The 20,640-nt window shown below is 41.0% G+C and overlaps 1 protein-coding gene across 6 annotated transcripts in view; it reads left to right on the forward strand.

The window, feature by feature from the left end:
- GLIS3 (GLIS family zinc finger 3) overlaps positions 1 to 20,640 on the forward strand; it is a 598,942-nt gene that overhangs the window by 308,785 nt on the left and 269,517 nt on the right. For 5 of the 6 annotated variants that reach the window (XM_072761706.1, XM_072761710.1, XM_026001604.2 and 2 more), the window contains one exon: positions 16,733 to 16,940. The exons of the other annotated variant lie outside the window; for it this stretch is intronic. In XM_072761706.1, the coding sequence (XP_072617807.1) occupies positions 16,733 to 16,940 (208 nt within the window). The remainder of the gene's footprint in view (positions 1 to 16,732; positions 16,941 to 20,640) is intronic. 6 annotated transcript variants of the gene reach the window in all.

Consider the following 20,640-nt stretch of genomic DNA (forward strand, 5'->3'; position numbering starts at 1 on the left):
AGAAAACAGCTCAGGAATGGCAGGGGCAACAAAAAAGAGGCATCCCCTCTGCCACCCCATGTCTGAGCCTCCCAGCACTGTGCTATTTTAAATAATAAAATATTGTCTTCCTTGGAGCCCTTCCCCCACCTCTAAAATGCTGCAAGTGTGTGGTGTGGACATGACCTGTCCCCTCAGTGAGCGTCTGCCCTGTGCAGGATGCTGAGGCCTGGCGTCCTAGGGGATCAGGCACATTCTCTATCCTTGTAGACCTGCCAGTTAAGGGGGATAGGTGTAGGTAATACCCAAGGTGGAAGTGATTACTAACACAAAAGATGCAAAAATAACAAGACCTGTGGTTTTACAGGAGAGAGAAGGCACTGTAACCTGCGGGTAGGGAGTAGGAATCTGGAAGGTTTGTTTCAAGGAGTGGGTGGCACTGGGAGCTGATCTTTGATGACAGGGAGTGTAGGGGTATGGGTGGGAGCTGGAGTGGGCAGCAATTCTGGGCTCCTGGAGTGGGGTGTGTGTGAAGGACCCGGGGCCTCCTGTGAGCGTGGCAAGCAAAATGATACAGTCAGATCCCTCTAGGATCTGCAATAATTAGTAAGAGTTTTCCTGAACCTCTTTTCACTATAATAAGAAAGAAGGGGAGGAGGGATTGCAAGCTAAAGCACTCTCAGTGTTCAAGTTAAACGTTAACTCCTTTGTGTGGTTAACGACTAACTTACTTTTTGCAAAAGGTAAAAAGAAAGGGAGAAAACAATGCAGCAGTAACCACCTAACTTAAAAAAAAATTCCCATTTGCTTTTGTGGTTGATTATTTTGGAAGTAATACATATGTAGCAATTATAAAGATGTATGCAAACTTGAACAGCTGACTGCAGACTCACCTTCGCAGACTCACCTTCGTGAGTTCCCTGTGTGGCTTTTGCAGGGTTCTCAGAGACTTAGCTATTTTCGAACACATTCCTAGTTTAGCCATTAGAAAATTATGGGTTTTATTTGTATAAACTCAGCGGCTGAAATAGCACTTCCAGAAAGGTGGGTGAGCTCATCGCCGCTGTCTGAACCAGGCAAGTTAATGACCTGCCCAGCATTGTTTGTGCGGCCAGCGCTGGCTGACTTCACCAGCATTTCCACTTGAAGGGAGACATTGTTTCCTTGGCTGCATTTGTCAGATGCTTTTCTCCTTGGCACACCAGCCTTTGCTAAATGTCCTTGCTGTCCCTGACTGCCCACCAAGACACTGTGAAGTCAAAGAGCAGGCAGCCCTGGAAATCTTTTTTTTTTTTTTTTTTAAAGATTTTATTTATTCATTCATGAAAGACACAGAAAGAGAGAGAGAGAGCGAGAGAGAGGCAGAGACACAGGCAGAGGGAGAAGCAGGCTCCATGCAGGGAGCCCAATGAGGGACTCGATCCCTGGTCTCCAGGATCACGCCCTGGGCTAAAGGCAGCGCTAAACCGCTGAGCCACCCGGGATGCCCCAGCCCTGGAAATCTATGCAGAGTACTCTGCACAGCGTCTGAGGCCCCCAGCCAGGACAAAGGTAGAAACACCTTTATCCCCACACCTTTAAGTGAACAGACACTGCCTATGGTAGGGAAGCTCCCAGTGAGAGGGCTGCTTCCTTGCAGCCTTTCTCAATGTCAGTGACCAGACAGCCTGGGAACATGAATAACTTAAGCATGAGGTGATCCTCTGAGGATTTTGATCACTTTTCAGGAGGAATAATGGTAACGTATGGAGTGGAGTTTGGAGGTATGTGGAGCAAGGGGATCAGGGACTGTGGAATTTGTATTTACTGTAAGAATTTACAGTACAGCATGATGTTGAACTTTAGGAACTTAGAGTATTACCTCCATAGTGTTCAGTTTGGCCAAGGAATGAATGTCTGGAAGAGAGGAATTTCAGTGGGCTTACAAATGTGGACATCAAGTGCTGGGGCAGGTGGCTAGAAAAGTTTAAGAGACAGATGGTGGAGCACCTTTGGAATGAGATGTGTTTGACTCTGAAGATGCTATTCTGCAGACATCATGGAGAAAGGAAAACAATGTCGTTTTCAAAAGTCAAACTGACTGCTCTTAAGAATGACTGCCAAATAAAATCCTGGTGCATTGGCTCTGGCCTCTTTTTAAATGAGCAGTTTTTGCATTATCCTCCCCTTCTGCTGTTTCTATCTAGAGGACTGTGTAATTTTTATTATGAGGCTAATCCCTGGATTAAAGGCATAAGACATTCCATTTGTAAGAAGGAGCATAGGTGTTTGGGGTGAATTTCTGTACTAGAGCAAAATCTAATTCACCGTTGAGGGGTTTGTAACCGCAGATGCTAATTTAGAAATCTGTTTGTTAGATTCAGGTGACTTTGATAAGACTTTTATTCTTTTCAATCTTATGCATTTGTGCACACATTCTTGGGAAGATTGCTGCGGGGTAGTGTTGCATGTCAGAGAGGAGGGAAGTTTAGTTATTAACCCCACATAGAGGGTAAAGGGGGGGCAACAGGCCGGCTTTGGAATGAGGAAAGGGCTGGGTAGAAACATTTCCAAGAGGTATTTTTGTTGTTTATACTTGTTAATTATTAATATTAATTATTGATGAAAAGAGGTCTTGAGTTACATGCCACACATTGTTTAGAAATAAGTTATCACATTTCTTATCTGGAACTATAGTAGATATTAAACTATTTCAAATAATCAATATATATTAATTTAGCAAGATTTTCCCTCTTCCTTCAATGTTACACACAAGAAGACATTAATTTCTGGCTCATAAAGAATTTGTTTTGTGAAAGTGTGTTTTTCCCTCAGCTGTGGGTGGATTTTAACACTAAATGAGTATGTTGAGAACTTTATTTCACCAAATTAGGTCAACAATTAAAAATTACCTTTAGTATTTCACATAAGACACACAGGTAGGTAATACATAAGGCCTTGTGGGTTAATGTTGCCAAATTAGTTGTGAATATTGTGCTTTGTCTCAAATATCTGTGCCTTTTTAGGGATGTATTATTCTATGATCATCTTAGTTTCTTGGAAATGAACTTTTACAGAGTGTCTGTATTTTGTGGTATGTCCTATGGCTTTAAATGAAGTATATTGCATTCAAGTTTCAGTGGGCAGGTATGTATGTACAGGATTGATGATAACTCTGGGAGTCAGAGCTGATTGATGTTCGTGTGTGTGTGTGTGTGTGTGTGTGTGTGTGAGTGAGTGTGTGTGTGTGTGTGTGTGTGGTTGGGGGGAGGGCAGGAGAGAAGAGGAGGGGGTTGAGGGAGGTGGTGGTTGAGATGGAAGGTCTCTCTGACAGATTGGGAACTGATGTTACTTGGAGACGTTGCTCTCAGGCTGAAAAAGTTAATGTTTATGCTTTCTAGGCATTGTGGGCTTTTTGTTTTTGTTTTTTTTTTTTAAAAATTTTTTTTTTAATTTTTATTTATTTATGATAGTCACAGAGAGATAGAGAGAGAGGCAGAGACACAGGCAGAGCGAGAAGCAGGTTCCATGCACCGGGAACCCGACGTGGGATTCGATCCCGGGTCTCCAGGATCGCGCCCTGGGCCAAAGGCAGGCGCCAAACCGCTGCGCCACCCAGGGATCCCATTGTGGGCTTTTTGAGTGTTAGTAGGTTCATTTTCACTTCAGTCTTAAGGACCATACGTTGGGTTTCATATGGGCTTTACTCATTCTGATCGGTAGGCTGTACTATAACGATGATGTGCAAAAGTACCAGTCATTGACAACCCAAGGAGTCGTTTGGTTGTAGAATACAGGACACACAGTCAAAGGGTCTCTGGGGTTTGTTTTGCGTTTGCCTAGGTGGCCTCTGGGGGTAACTCCTATTGGTGTGTCTTGGCAATAGGGGGAAGTGGTAGTAGTGGCTTGAAAATCTTACCTAAGGTGTAATAAGTAGGCTGAGCCTGGATCAGGTCATTCTGTCATATGAAAGACTTGGCCCACTCACCTCATCCAGAGCTTGGTGTTTGATCTCTGTAAGCAGTTGATTGACCACTTTTCAAAGCCCCAAGCTATGATCACAGATTCTCTGGGGGATCTGGGAAGATTTCCTTTACCTGTGTGAAGTTTATGGCCAGTTTAACCTTGATTTTGATGGGCTCACTTCATTTGGGGAAGAGAAATTCTGCATTTGTGAGTAGTGAAGGATACTTGCCTTTTACAAGGAAGCTGACAACTCTTGGTTTCTCCAGAGGGGATTACTGGTGAAGACAGGAAGAGAACAAGTAACTCTTTTGAATGCACAACATATTCTTGCTTAAGTATTTCCCAGAACAATTCTAAAGAAATATAATACAGGTATGTTTTGTTATGTTCTCATTGTGAGTTATGTTTACGAGATACAAAAATAGGATTACGATCATAGAGGAGGAAGAGCTTTTTTGTACCAGTGGCTTATGTTTTATATCACATGAATTCTAACCATTTATAAAATTACCTGGTTTCTTGCCCCTACTCATGGTTGATTTTTTCTTTCTTTTTCCATCTAGAGACCTTTGAATTATTTTTATTCATAAGTGAAAAATGTATTACAGCTTTATTTCCTTTTATTAATAGTTCCTTCTTGCCCTTAACCACATCTCTGACTTTTTGGCATGTAAAGTCCAATGAGCTCATGCTTAATCATGTATAAACAACCATCTAATTATATGGTGTTGAATTTTCATTTGACCAACTAAACAAAAATGACACAGAAAAGAGAAACCTGACAGCCTCCCTGTCTTTGGATACCTGGCCTTTCTCAACCTCACTCTCTTCACACATGTAGTAAAATGCATGTTAAAACTTATCAAAAAAAATCATTTTGCATTTGCCAAGACTCTGAGGCAAAATTCTTCTTTTCAAGGCTACGTGTCAAAAAACAAGTCAGTCGAGCTGCATTGTATGCCTTCTTTACAAATTTCTTTCGGACTTTATTCTTTCCTCCTCGGGACGGGACGGAGGTATTACTTCAGTTCGTTGTGTTGCTGGTGTTGGATGACAGAGCAGCCAGTATTCATGGAGTAGGATTTCTCAATCTTCACCCCTCCACTGGCCTACCTGATGTACAATAACCACTGTCCCAGTCGCCATATTTTTCCACCCTCCCCCAAACCATTCTGACTGACACATTTTTGAAAGAAGACAGTGGGAAAATCCTTCCAAACAAAGGTACTCACTGTGTTGAAACAGTGAAGGAAGAAGTTTTCCATTTTCTTGGTTCTAGAATTCTGAACAAGGAGCAAAATCTCTTTGGAACCTTGAGATGGTTTCACCACAGATAGCTTGGTGTGCTTGATAGAAGAAGACAAAGAAAAGATATACCTCCCTTTTATTATTCTTTTTTTTTCCAGATATTTCACAAGATGAGTACCTACAAGAGAAGAGTAGGTTTGGCTGACTAGTATTTAACTGCTATGAGAGTGATTCATTTTCTCACAGATTCCTCAGCCTTAAGACATAATTTGATTTCTCAAAGTCTGTGACTTTGAAACATGCATATCTCTAAGTGCTAAGTGATTTTATACACTAGATGGTATAAGTTTATTTGGAGGCAAATTATATGGACTATATTTTGAGAATTTAGAGTTAGAATGATCTTGCTAAGTTTAGTGTCTAAACAGTCATCCTCACTGAAAATATTTTATTTTTATTTTTATTTTTTAGAGAGTGTGTGTGCTTGCTCCAGTGGGTGAGGGGCAGAGGGAAAGAGGGAATCTTAAGCAGACTCCCCACTGAGTGCAGAGCCTGATGTGGGGCTTGATCTCATGACCCTGAGCTGCAACCAAGAGTCAGATCCTTAACTGACTGACTGAGCTACCCAGGCGCCCCCTCACTAAAAGTATTTTAGTAAATACTTTTGTAATTTACTTTACCAGTTCATGTACCAGAAATGGTTTTTAAAATTATTTCCTTTAAATCAAAACAAATGAGACTCCAAGACCCCATCTTGCTGATGAGCAGGAAATCTAACCTCAGTCATTTTCTCCTGGGTGCCTAGTCATTACTACCTTGCCAGGGTGAGACAAGACCCCAGGATCTTTGTCCAGAGCAAAACATTCCAAGAGCTTTCCTGGCTCGTGGTCTACAGATTCTTGCTGAGGTGCCTCCTGGCCAAGGCCAGAAGTCTGCTGTTCCATGCATTGCTTGGATACAGGAAACTACTGGAGCTGGGACCCCAGACCTAGAGTCTGGCCTTTGTGCATTTGTCATGCAGCCATGGACACCCTCCCTATGCATGCCTCCCTCTGCCCCACCCCCTGCCTTCCTTGACTTTGAGCTGAGCACTCTCCCCTTCTCCTGACTTCCCCCTCAGAGGCAATCTTCTCTATCCCCATAGCTTTTGAGCACCTGGATAATCTCAGTGGATTTAGGATTTTGCACAGGTCTAGGAAAGAGGATGGAATCAAAGAGTATCTACTTTTAGCTCTCTTATAATAACCCATCTGGGACAAAGGAGCACAAATTACAAAGCATAGCTCAACAAATTTTCTTGCCATATACCTGGGCTACTAATGGGCTTTTGGAGCATGGAGTCCAGAATCTATAGCCTACAGGCAAAAAGTATCTGGCTGCTGAGGCACCTGAGTGGCTCTGGGGGACTTCTGGGTGTAGGAAGCTGGGTAATGTCTGGTTCTTAGAAGATGGGTGACTGAGTTTTTAATGTAAAAAAGTATAATCTCCATAATCATCTGCCTTTTCTCTGGGTCTGATGCTTCTGGGCATCCCATCTGGACTCGCAAACCCATGTAGCATATGTAACAGAAAATATTTATGGTAGAGTATGTGTCTCTTTGGACAGTTCTTAGGAATTACTGTTTGAAGGCAAGCAAAGGTAGTCTAGCACCTTTTGGTGATGCCTGTGTAAGCTTTGCCTTTTAGAACTAAGATGTTATCTCTAATAGGAAGGAGTAAATGGAATTTTTGCCTCTGAACCAGCTCTTATATGCTGAAAAAAAAAAGTTCCGTTGGTTTATATTAAGTAGTTTAGACTATACTCTCTTCATGTTGTGTTTGTGTGTGTGTGTGTGTGTGTGTGTGTGTGTAGGGAGTGTGGAGAGAGGAAGGCAAACTAGCAATATTCCCAGCTATTGAGTAATTCAGAGACAAGGATCTAGCAACAATTGTAGTCACCACTGGTCCATACAGTGAGGAGTCTACCTGTGGGCAGCTTTGGCATTTCCTATCGCATCTTTGCTTTTGGTTGACTTGCAGAGAGAAACATCTTAGGGAAGACATGATCTTGGTTTTTGGAGAATGGTTTGGAATCTAGTAACAGGCCCTGGAATTGGGATTTAGAATTCTGAAAGGCCCTTCCACAACCTTATATTTTGTTTCCTTTGTAAGGCCATTTGGGGTTACTCTGCATTTGCTTCTGCCCGGCCTGCCCCAGGGCCTCAGCACGGCACCCTGAGATCATCACAACATTTTCCTCACTTGGCTTCCTGCCTTTAGTCTTTGTTCTATCTCTGTATGTGCTGGAAGTAGTTAGACTACCTCCCTTCTAGTCTCTCTCCACACCTATGCCTAAACACCTACTATAGCTTTTTTGGTGGGGGAAGTAGAGGGAGGCTGGTCTTGGATGTCCTGTATAACCTGATAATCCTTTAATATGGGAATCATTAATACTGGGAATACCTACAACTCATAGAGTGCTTCCTGTGTGCTGGATACTACGCTAAGTGTTTTACACACATTGACTTCTTAGTTCTCCAAACAGCCTTATGAAGGTCGGTACAAGTACCATGCCCATTTCCCAGGTCGGAAGCAGAGGCACAGAGAGTTTAAGGAACTTTCCCAAGGTCACATAGCTGGTGAGTGAAGCCATTCTGGCCCTAGCATTTCCATCCCTGCTCCTTGCTCATGCTGCCCCACACCACTTTGCCCTCTTTGGGCTGCCTTCTCCCCTTTAGCATCAAGAGGTTCAGATCAAATCCTACTCATCCCCTTACCCCCTCCTGTATACACAGGTCTTGGTCTTGTTTGGACACTTTGTGTGCTCAGCACCATGGCTACTGAGTTTAAGATCGGGTGTGTTTCCTCATCCATGTGTTGGTTACAACTCTCCAGCTGGTCAGAAGCTCTTTGAGGACTAACCCACCAGCCAGGGGCTCCACTTGCCCTGTACAGCACCAAGCCCACAGAAGGTGCTCAATAAATGTCACCTGATCAAGGGAAACGGAGGCAGTCTCCTCTCATTAAAGTGTGTGCCCTCCCTTCTCTGCTCCCAGCCTTTCTTATTTATGGAAATTCTGTCTTTATAGAGTCAGTATAACAGTTTTATCTTGAACTCCTTCATTTTCACAGATCACTCCCATGGTATAAACCTGTTAAATTAGATCATAAGCAAGCATCATCTCACCCATCTGTGTACCTGCAGTCCCCCCGGGGTACATGCTCTCGTTCAGCTTGGAGTGGGGCCACGGGAAACAAATACCTGATCAGGGAGCTCTACGTTCCCCAACTGCGCTGTATTGCTTGCTACTTCCACCTTTCAGAGTAATGCTTTGCTTATTTAACAAATATATCTCATCTCTTCCCATGGGATTTTTTGAAAATTTGTCCAGGGAAAAGCAGTAAAATGTGCTTACATTTTCTCTTTGGTTTTCTAGGCTAATTGTTGGTGAACTTTATTTAACACTCTTGCTAAACTCAGAGTCTCTATGGAGCAAAGCGGCTTTCGGTTAACTTGGCAAATCATTACAAGGGAGAACAGAAGGGTCAGCATAAGCACTCTGTACTAATTAGTTGATAATTGATGTACCATAGCTGACTGATGGGACTTTAGCATATAAACTTCAGGAATGTTGTTTAATATATCTTTACATCTTTATGAGGTGGTTCGGAGCTGTGTATTAATAACGCCTTATCAGGAGTGCCTGGTGGTAGGGAGATAGATTGAGGCTTCATGTCCAGGAATTTGGGGCACTGAGTGGTACCGAAAGGAATATGATATTTTTTAATCTCTTGGGGTATAAATACGATTCCATTTAATGCAGGGATCAGATGAAATGAGTCATGCTAGTGATTCTGTACTTGGAGGCCGACATTCCTGAATGCTGACTAAGGTTAGCAGAGTGTTGGTGTGAAAGTTATATTCTTTTAGGGTGAACTTGGTAGATACCAGCTGCACTCCAAAGGGCAACGTGGTATGAGAACTACACAACTCGTGGGAATCTCTGTTAATCTGGATTCAGATTTGGCCTATTTATTGGCTGGGACTAAGTAACTCACTTTGGACCAGAGTCATGAAAATAGTCTTTATGTGATCCCCCTGTCCTTTTAAAACTTGATCTCCTGAATCTTTATCTACCAATTATAAAACTCCAATCTTACTCTGACTTGCTCCCATAACCGTTGCCTTCCTAATTCTGTTGTTTACCAAAATGTGACCAGCTTCTGGTTCACGTGCTCCTCCAGCCTTGGTCCCTGTGTCCTCCAAATGCCTCCTGGGTGGACATGGTCTCTGGTAGGACTGTACCACTCACTACCTACAGCACAAGGTCAGCGGGCCAATTGCACCAGCACCATCTGACTTTTTTGGTTTGAGGTGGAGCCTGTAAATTTGCAGTTTCGAAAAGCTTCCCTGGTAACATTGATGTGCAACTAGGTTTGGGGCCATTGGTAAATATATATCATCCAGCTGTTCAACCAGAGTCTCCAGGGGTTTAGAGCAGCCATTTCAGTCTGCCTCTCCTTTCTCCTGGTCAGACAGACAGCCTCCTCCTGCAGGCAGCCCTGACTTCTCTTCTTCTCTCTTCAGTACACGCCATGCCTCCTCCTTTCTGTTTCCATGACTACATTCAGTCATCTCCTTCTCGTTCATGTGCTTGTTCTTCCTTCATGTTCTAGCTTATTATTTTCCAAAAACTGTTTCAGTCTTGAGTGAACTTATAGGGAAATTAAAAAAAAAATATATATACATACACATTCCATATTATTTCCCCCTCTGGGAGTTTCATTTTTTTATTTTTTTCCTCTGGGAGTTTTATTATGTGCATTTATACATTTACTTTTTAAAGATTTATTTTATTTATTTGAGAGAGAGCACATACAAGCCAGGGGAGTAGCAGAGGGAGAGGCAGGCTCCCTGCTGAGCAGGGAGCCTACAGGGCTCCATCCCAGGACCCTGAGATCATGACCTGAGCAGAAGGCAGATGCTTAACCACTTAACTAAGCCACCCAGGTGCCCCCTGCATTTGCATTTTTAAAGGCTCTGGGAGTAAAGGTTCTGAACTATAAAGATATGTTTACCTTTGTTGTGTTAGGGTTTCCCAAAGCTATTTGGGACTATGGATCTCTCCGTGATCTTGCCTTATGTGTTACCATTGAATACTCTTGGACTTCCTGAAGGACTTTGGGAAATGCCTTTATGGTTAAAATTATTATTAGTCAATGAGTTGCCTGGAGATTTCTCCCTTCTCTGAATTCCTGTTTCTAGGATTCAGCTTCATGCTTAATCCTGTACAGTCCCGTCTCATTATCTGATTGTTCTTAGGTGAGTATGTCTTGTCTCTACAGACTGTAAGCAACATGAAGGCAGGATACTATATCCAGTATTCCTTACCTCCCATAGGTTTTGTGCAATTTTGAGCATTTGTAACATTTGCTAAGTTGAAATGCTTTACCCCTGAATAGAAAAGCCAATTATGTCATTCTGATTCTCATTATTTGGTGTTCTTAGCCATTTACCCCTGCCTTAATGTATTTCAGAGTAACACACTACACACTCACATATAGTCATTAAGTTGCCACTACTGTATCTTAGCAGTGAAACGTTACCAGTTTGACAAAACACTAGATAGCAAGCTGAGTATGTTTAGTATGCAATAATTTCTTATTTCTAGTTTTAGGGAAGCATATGAATGAAAGCTGGAGAGAATCTAAGAATAAGGTAGAATGACAATGAGAAAAGAGGGAGGCTTGAAGGCTGGGGCCCATCCAGAGAAGGACAAGTCTACTGTATGCTGAGGAGAAGGTTTTGGAAAGAGAGGTGTCAACCTATAGTCCTTGGTCACTCCAGAGGAAAGAGATGCTATAAACAAAATCAGAAAATACCCGAGGTAAATTCTTTAATAAAATATAATTAACACTTCCAGTATATTAAGTGCTAAGCCCTAAACATATGACATATGTTAGATCTTTTAACCCTCAAAACAACTCAGTGAGGTGTGTACTAGTGTTGATCCCATTTTAGAGAGCAGGACAGTGAGGCACTGAGAGGTTGAGTAATTTGTTTAAGGCCACACGGCCAGTCCATGGTGGAGCTGGGGTGCTAACCCATGCTTATAACTACTGTGCTTATTTGCAGTTGGTTGTTTTTTTTCTTTTTTTTTTTCTGTGCCCTACTGTGTGGTGATTTACTAACCTACCTCAGCATGAGCCTCAAAACCTTTCCTTGAAATGCATGATCCTGGAATGTAAAACAGTTGCTCTACAGGGTGTTCTTAGGATAATTGATAATATTTGAATATAAATGATATGCTACATGCCATTATTATGTCCTTGCTAAATGTTTTGAATTTAACAATTATACTGTGGTTTTACGTATTTAGGAGTGAAGGACAAAAATCTATGATTTATTCTTAAATGGTTCAACAAATTAATAATAAAAGTAAGCTTATGTAGAAAGCTGGATGGATGAAGAGGTAAATACAGTTTATTCATAGACAAAACAGAGTTTATTTTACTATTTTTACAACTTTTCTATAGTTTTCAAATGTTTTAAAATGAAAGGCTGGGAAGGAAACCCTGATCTTCAAAGGAAGTAAGGCATATATTACATTGGTAACATATTGTGGTATTGGTAGTATATGGTGATGTATATTATATTGGCAATATATGGTGGTAAGGTATATATTAATATACACGTATCCTTTTAATTATCTTTAACAAACTGTGAGTTAGGTACTACTACTGTCCCCATTCAAGGTAATAGGACATCACGCACATAGACTTAAAAGACCTTGTCCAGTGTCACACAGCTAGTGAGTTGGGGAGCCAGGACTCAAATCCTGATGTATATTATTATTTCTCTCTCTACAACACCCTGCATTTGTGTTAGGTTATTAGATCACGTTTGGCCTACAAAGAAAGCCATCTCATATGATCCAAACTAGAAGCAGTGGTCACTTCTTTTGTAATGAAGAGTACTCATCTTTGTACTCCTTCTTGTAGCCAGAATGAGGGCTCCATGGGGGCCAAGACTTTGTCCATCTGTTTCCAGGGACTCCCTGGCTTGTGGTTGGCACTTGGTAAGTGTCACTTAAGTGAATAGTAACAACCAAAGAAACTTTGATTAGTTCTTCCTGACTCCCTCCTATATATATATATGCCATTTCTGTCCCCCTCCATATCTGTGTCATTTTTAGAGGAACTAGTGGGTAAACAAAAATCTTCTGAGGACTATAGCCTCAGCACGGGCAATTGCAACATAATCAACTCTTTGACTTCAAAAGAACCCTTTTAACTAACGAAGACATTAATTAAAAACATGCCCCTACTAGGATGACCTCTCAGTTCATAAACTCAAAAATGCAATATATTTGCACTCCCCACCAGCACACAGTGATCTTGGCTAGAATGTATGTAGTACTCAGAAGGCCATCTACTGGTATCTTTATTTGAGCAGTAAACACATTTTTTTAAAAAACATCATGCAGCCTCTAAAAATAAGTGGTATTTCAAAACAAAAACCAGCATACAAGTGGTTGGCACATCTGGTAGACAGAAAAGCTGTATGGTTTGTTTTCAGGGAATGACAAGCCAAGCAACATTCAAACTTGGCCAGTTGAAAACTTTTCTTCTATCTGTGATGACACCTGTTTTTAAAACGTTGGCTCGAGCCTTAAAGTGGGTAGAGAATGAAATAGCATCATTCACTATCTTGATTTGTGCAAAGAATTATAAGGAACTGTTTTGCCCTTCAAGAAAGAGAGTGGACCAAAAATCAGTGAGAGGTGTGAACAGTAATAGTAAGGGTAGTGACAATAACATCTGACATCGATTGAATACCTACTATGTGCTGGAGGATGTGCAGAGTCCTTTATATGTATAATTGATACTAGATGCACAACAATCTTGGGGGAGGTTGTGTTATTTTTGTTCCCATTTTACAGGTGAGAAGGCATAGGGATGAGGCACACATATACTTTAGTAATTGCCCAAGTCACATGACCAGCGTGGGTGCAGGAAGTCAGCCCCAAGGCAGGCTGTCTTCAGAGCCCAGAGCACAGTGTGGTTCCAGCCAGTCTGGTGGTGTTCGTTATGTTTGGCACTATGAAAACAATATTAGAGTTGGATGGTTGTATTGAGTGCCATAGGTCTTGGTCAAAGTATCATTTGCCTCCACTTGTGAACCAAATGATACCATTTTCCAGAACATTCTCACCGCTGTGCCACAAACATGACTTGTTTCCCATAAATTTACTGCTCACCCTCATGCTTCAGGGATGCCATTTATGATACCTTTCAGAAGCTGTCATTTCTCTGTGATTAGATGAGGTTCTTGGTGGCCAGTGAATTTGGGAATGTAGCCAAAGTAGCCAAAACGATGGGGATACCAGGAAGGGGGAGATGAATGTCTCAGTATTACAGAGTGGGGAGATCATTTGAATGTGTGAATCCAGGGTGGAGAGTTACAAAGGCAGCCTTGACCGGTGTAAAATTCTCACCCAGGAAGATGGCTTTGTAATTATGATCCCCATGGGCTTCATCCTCAGTTCTGACCCAGTTAGCAGTACTATAGAGAAGTGTCAAGAGATTGGCTTAGTTGGAGTTTGTTTTTGAAAACTGGCACTGTTTTAAATAAAAAACCAGGAGGTTTTTTAAGCCAGGAGGTTTCAGTGGAAATAATGTGTGAGTATTAAATATTCATGTACAACTGTCTTTTATTTTCATTCATTCATTAAAATTTGTGTTCATTGAGGCATCATTGACATGTAACACTGTATTAGTTTCAGGTGTGCAACATAGTGATTCACTGTTTATACTCACTGTGAAATGATCACCACAATAAGCCTTATATCCATCGCTACACATAGTTACACACATTATTTTCCTTGTGATGAGGACTTTTAAGATTTACTCACATAACCGCTTTCAAATAGGCAATATAGTATTATTAACTATAGTCACTTTGCTGTACATCAATGCCCAAGACTTATTTATCTTATACCTGGGAACCATAGGTTCCCCACTGCCCCTGTCCCTGGGACCACTGATCTTTTCTCTGTATCCACATTAATTCATTCTTAACTTCATTGACAGACTTTGGTGTGTACGTGTTATAGGCCCTGGGCTACGTGCTGAGGAAGCAGAGCTACCTCAAACAGGATCTTTGTCTTTAAAAGCAGTAAAATATAAAAGAAGATGAAGTGGCAGGCATGTAAACATGACAGTTCCTTAAAGGTGCTGAGGCAGATGTGCTATGAGAGATGGTGGGAGAACAAAAAGGAGACTTGGTCACATCTGCCCAGCTGGCAACGGGGAAGGGGTAGCAGGAGAGGAGGTGACCTTTGAATTGAGAGCATGAAGACCGAGAGGTGCTCACCAGGTAGACAAATTACGGTAAGGATGTGCCCAGCAGAGAGGAGAGCATGAACGAGACAAGGGCTAAGTGAAAATTTTCAGCAACTGTATTTGTATTTATTGATTTTTAAGGTGTGCATTTTTCTACATCAGAACCTCTCCAAAATCTCGATACCATGCGCTAGTTACAGTGGTGGCGTGTGTTCTTACCGGCACACAAAATAATACTGTCCCTTACAATATATGGCATCTTAGCTTCGATGGAAGAAAGTGTCAGTATGCTTTGTCATCAAGTGGTAGTTCTTGGTTGTGCTGTTCCAGCTGTTAATATGTATTTGTTTTAAAGGTAGATGTTAGAACCTTTTTATTGAGAGAGAACCAGGCATTAAATGACAGATGAATAGATGATATTGAATTTAACGGGAATATCTGACATCTGATGTTGCTTTTAATAGCAGTGGCTAGTGGTGATGGAACCTGTGGAGGCAATTCAGGTGTCTTAACATATTGGACCAGGGTACGAACCATCACATTGCCTTTTTCCGAGGTAAAAAAAAAAGACTATGAAAAGCAAATGGCATGTAGCTTGTTGGAATTCATAAAGATACTAAGTTTATGATCATTGCATAAGAATGTACCCACTACTTTTGATGTCAAAATGGAGACCTGATGGTACTGTTATATGAGCGTTGAAAATGGAGAGACTATCTATGATTGGTCTTTCAAGGCACAAGAAAATACATCAGATAGAAGTGGCAGTGGGAGGGGGAGAGGGAAAGGTTCTGGTTTATGTGTCTGAAAAAAAAATCAGGGAGAAATTTCTTTTGGAGCTAATGATCTTGGCAAGTATCCAAGGAAGAAACTAAGCATCTAGTACCTAAACTTAAACACATAGGCACCATGAAAATACCCTATAATGGAATCCATTTCTGCTCAGTCATTAAATCCCTGTGTGGCCTTGGGCAAGTGAATTACCACTGGGATTTCCCAGAGTGCTGGACTAAACAGCAGGTTCCTGCCAATTAAAAACATTGCAACTCTCTCAGCATTTTTGAGATGTGGTTTCATTGATGAGAGCATGGTGATTGCTCTAAGGTCTGTTTATTCTTCAGCTTTGTGGGCTCTTGGAAGAGAATGTTAAAGATGACAAAGTCATTTTTTGGTTATTGATTTAATTTCTGGAAAAACAAAATAGGAAATTATGTCCCCTGGGGCTAAGGAGAGTTACTGTGATGATTTTCCACTTATTTTGATCCCAGATACATCAATGAGAGGTACGGGGAATTTGATGAGAAAATTTTAGAGTTTAATTTGTTAAAATCTGACATTATGCTTATTTTTGTTTGAAATGGGAACACCAGTGCACACTGAGGCTTGACCAGGTAGTTTGCAAAAAATGTTTGAAAAAAGCACATCCATGTGAAAAGAATGTCTAGAATGATTCAACCAGTATTATTATTATTTCTTATAAATGAGTCATGGCTGTGTTTGACTTTCTGTCTTATGTTTTTCACTTCTCCATAATGACACAGGTTTGGGGCGGTTTCTTTTTTTCTTCCTCCTTTGGGTATGTACCACATTTTACTACATTTGAAGATTGTTACTAATGAGATGATAAATCAGTGTTGAATTTGGTTACCATGCTGCTTTTAGGATGAGTATTTTGTTAATGGGTCTTTCGTCCTGATTTTCTTTTAATTGGGTATATGTCCAATGACAATGTACTGGGATGAAGAGGAGAAATCAGGACTAGAGGGACACAGCCAGACTATATCCCTTTAAACTTTTTGGAAGGCCAGAATTGGAAGGAAGTAAATGAGGTAAATAAGTGTTCAGCAGTGTCAACTTTCCTTGCTGGCTAATTCAATATATTAGCCATTCGAGAAGAAACTTCTAGATATAAGTAATCCCATCTACTTATCACCTTAACTCTTTAGGTAAGGAGACAATAAAATATGATTCTTAATAGCTAGGTGCTTCTGCATAGAAGGAGCAAAATGTAAGCACATTTTTTATGAATGGTGATTATCGAAGTTTTTTTATTGTAGCAATGGCTTTTTCATTGGAAATACAGAAAGCTTTTGGTATCACTAATACTAAAAATGAACAAAAAGGTGATCCAAGGACTATCTTTAAAGAGGAGTCCTAATATAAGTGGGCAAGTGTGTGTATTTACTGATTTCTGATGTAAGGCACATGAAAGCTAACCTGATTCATTTGTTTTTAGGGGCTCTTGGCTTTGGGCCTCAGTGCAAGTCCATTGGAAAAGGCAGCTGCAACAATCTAGTGGTCACCAGCAGTCCCATGATGGTTCAGCGACTGGGACCCAATTCACCTCCAGCAAGCCAGGTCTCTACAGCATGCAACCAGATCAGTCCTAGCTTACAGAGGGCAATGAATGCTGCCAACCTGAATATACCTCCTTCAGATACCAGGTCTCATGTTACTTTTTTTTCCCCCTTCTTATGGTATAATCACACCCCACATGTGTTTTCCCTTCCCTGCTGAACACACAAACACACAACACACACACATTCACACACTCAGTCAAGCAACTCTTTCAAATTGAGCTTTGTAGGGGAATGTGTATAAAAACCATGTGTCATAATATCTGAATTGGGAAGAATGGTTTAATACCTGCTGTTTTACCGTGTGAATGTAAGTAATGCCCAGTTTGACTTTGGGGCTTTAGTGACTAAAGCCCAGTGTATAAATGTGGCAGTTCCTGGTGAAGCGGTCCTGTCATGGCTAGAGAATTGAGATGTGCCCTGTACATAGATCTCTCTTCCCTGCCCGGTTTTCAGTGTATACTATTGTGGTAACCCCAGGATGCCTTCCCATCTGTTTGTCTGTTTATCCATCCACCCATCCACTCGAATATTTGTTAAGTACCTACTCTCTTCATAATACAATAATTGAAGTTTAGGGAGATGGTAGAAAATGTAAAGAGAGAGGCCATGAATTTCAAGATTTTATGATATGTCTGGGAAGACACACTTTCATGCACAAATTATGTAACATTTCAACTCAATGTCTGATTAGGTGCTGGAATAAATGGGTCCAATAAATGCCATATATCATTCCATATGGGAGAAAATTGAATAGGAAAAGGAAATCACCCTTTCAGGCAAATTTTTGTATCTCTCAGGTTGATATTATAGAGGACATAAAACCAAAATACCATGCAATGTGTAAGGTCTGTTTCCATGTTTGAAATGAATTATTTCGTCTTCTGTAAGTAGTCTTCTTGGAGAAGCACAACCCAGAGTTTTTACCTCTAAGTTTTGGCTCTGCTGTAGCTGTGATTTCGCAAAGGAATTGGCCCTCTGTTTCCTCTTACTCAGAGGATGGAAGCTGTGGAGGTGTCTCACAGGTGTGGGGTCCCATTTCTTCTCCTGTCCTCCCTCCTCTTGCTCGTGTCTCCTTTGCCCTCTTGTATCTCTGCACTGTCCTCCTAGCCACTACTTGATACTCAGAAATCAGAGTTCCTGGGTCCTTTTTTTTTATGCCAGTTTTTTAGTGAGATGGAAACTTGTTTTTCACCTGAGAATTTTGTGATGGGAAGCTGCTGCTGTCATTTCCCATTGATGATTATGCCTTGAGGGACTCCTCAGACTTGCTGAGTGTTGCGTGTAAAATTAACTGTACTCAGGGGGTAGATGTCATTGGGAAGCCTTCAGCTTCCTGTCTGTGGCAAGTCCAGCCAATGCCTTGAAGGCAGAGAGTTGTAATTAATGGAGAAAGTGACGGGAGGCAGGGTGCGCGCTGCTCCAGCCTTGTACCTTATGCAGCCCCTTTCATGGGCTGGCTGGAGAAGGGTCATTATCTCAGTGTTTTCTGGCATATTTGATTCCTTTGCATAATTTTATATCCTTAAAGGACAGCATCTTAAAGATGCATTGACATGTGTTTTTGACAATGTATTCTGTGAGTCCTTCGATGGAAATAATTCTTTGGCAGGATGAGCAAAGAAGCAGGAGTTGGGAGGTGGGGTGGCTTGGTGAAGTATGGAAATTACTTTCAGCGATCTGGGAAGGTTGCATTTATTTGTGATCCTCAAATTGATTTGTGTGTTCCATCAGACGAATGGAAGGAAAGGAGGCAACATTTCAACCTGAGGGCATTTTTCTGTCTAAAGGTAAAGAGGAAATGGAGAGACAATCAACTTTGTGTGTTGTCCATTGGAGATATGCTAGGGAAAGTGGTGAGGAGAGGGTATGCACTGTTCACATGGAGTGATGGCTATTGTATAGAAAGCTGTAAAATTTATTATTTTTTCTTGATTATTTATGTAATTATTATTCATTGGAAAAAGTATGGTAAAGCACAAAATAGTGAATGATAGTCATCCTGAACCCTACCCGCAGGCAACCATGGGAGCAATTCTTTTTTTTTTTTTTTAAGATTTTATTTACTTATTCATAGAGACAGAGAGAGAGAGGCAGAGACACAGGCAGAGGGAGAAGCAGGTTCCATGCAGAGAGCCTGATGTGGGACTCGATCCCGGGTCTCCAGGATCATGCCCTGGGTTGCAGGTGGCACTAAACCGCTGCACCACCGGGGCTACCCAGAGCAATTCTGATACACATCCTTCTCATTAGATGCAAACACATTCTAAATAAACACAGGTTTTCCTTTCCACCACATTGATCTAATTACCTAAATAATGTTATAATCACCATTTTTTAAGTTAATAGAAACACTTTCTTCTGTAGTAAAAATCTTCTTCAGCATAATATAATGGCTTTTTTCTGCCCAAGATTCCATTTTATTAAAAAAAAAAAACTATAATTTTTTATCAGTCTGTTACTGGGCATTCAGTTGGTTCCCTTTGTTTCAATATTATAAGTAATGCTTTGTTGGATCAATTCTGTGAATCTTCTGTTGTATATGTCTGGTTATTAGAATAAATCTGGTTATTAGAATAAATTCTTAGAAGTAAAATTTGCTGAGTTAAAGGAGATATGCAATTTTGAGGCTTTTGCTATGTATTTGCAATTTGCAAATTTTGCACTGTAGCAAAGGTCTACCCTTGATATACTCACCAGTAGTATGACAGTTCCTGTTTTTCTACTAAATTCCAGATATTATTATTTTGATACCTTTTGCCAGTTTAATGTACAAATTGTTATTTTATCTTAATTTGAATTTTCTTAATTATTGATAATATTTTATTTATTCATAGAGACACACACAGAGAGAAAGAGAGAGAGAGAGAGAGAGAGAGAGAGAGGCAGAGACACAGGCAGAGGGAGAAGCAGGGCCCATGCAGGAAGCCTGACGTGGGACTTGATCCAGGGTCTCCAGGATCACACCCCAGGCTGCAGGCAGCGCTAAACTGCTGCGCCACCGGGGTTGCCCATATATTTCTTCTTTTGACTTCCTTTAATTGTTTGTCTTCTGGAGTGCTCATTTTGGAAAAAGCACTGCTTTTTTTTTTTTTTTTTCACCTTCTTCTTTATTTATTTATTTTTTTTAATGGTGGACATTTTTATTTATTTTTTTTATTATTATTTTTTTTAATTAACTTTTATTGGTGTTCAATTTACCAACATACAGAAAAACACCCAGTGCTCATCCCGTCAAGTGTCCACCTCAGTGCCCGTCACCCATTCCCCTCCAACACCCGCCCTCCTCCCCTTCCACCACCCCTAGTTCATTTCCCCGAGTTAGGAGTCTTTATGTTCTGTCTCCCTTCCTGATATTTCCCAACATTTCTTTTCCCTTCCTTTATATTCCCTTTCACTATTATTCATATTCCCCAAATGAATGAGAACATACACTGTTTGTCCTTCTCCGATTGACTTATTTCACTCAGCATAATACCCTCCAGTTCCATCCACGTTGAAGCAAATGGTGGGTATTTGTCGTTTCTAATTGCTGAGTAATATTCCATTGTATACATAAACCACATCTTCTTTATCCATTCATCTTTCGATGGACACCGAGGCTCCTTCCACAGTTTGGCTATTGTGGCCATTGCTGATAGAAACATCGGGGTGCAGGTGTCCCGACGTTTCATTGCATCTGAATCTTTGGGGTAAAAAAGCACTGCTTCTTCATAGGATTCTGTTTAATCCAGTGATGTACAATGTACCCTAATGCTTCATGTTTGCCTTTATTAACTTCCCAACC

Source organism: Vulpes vulpes, chromosome 1 (assembly GCF_048418805.1).
Source record: "Vulpes vulpes isolate BD-2025 chromosome 1, VulVul3, whole genome shotgun sequence".
Lineage (NCBI taxonomy): Eukaryota > Metazoa > Chordata > Mammalia > Carnivora > Canidae > Vulpes > Vulpes vulpes.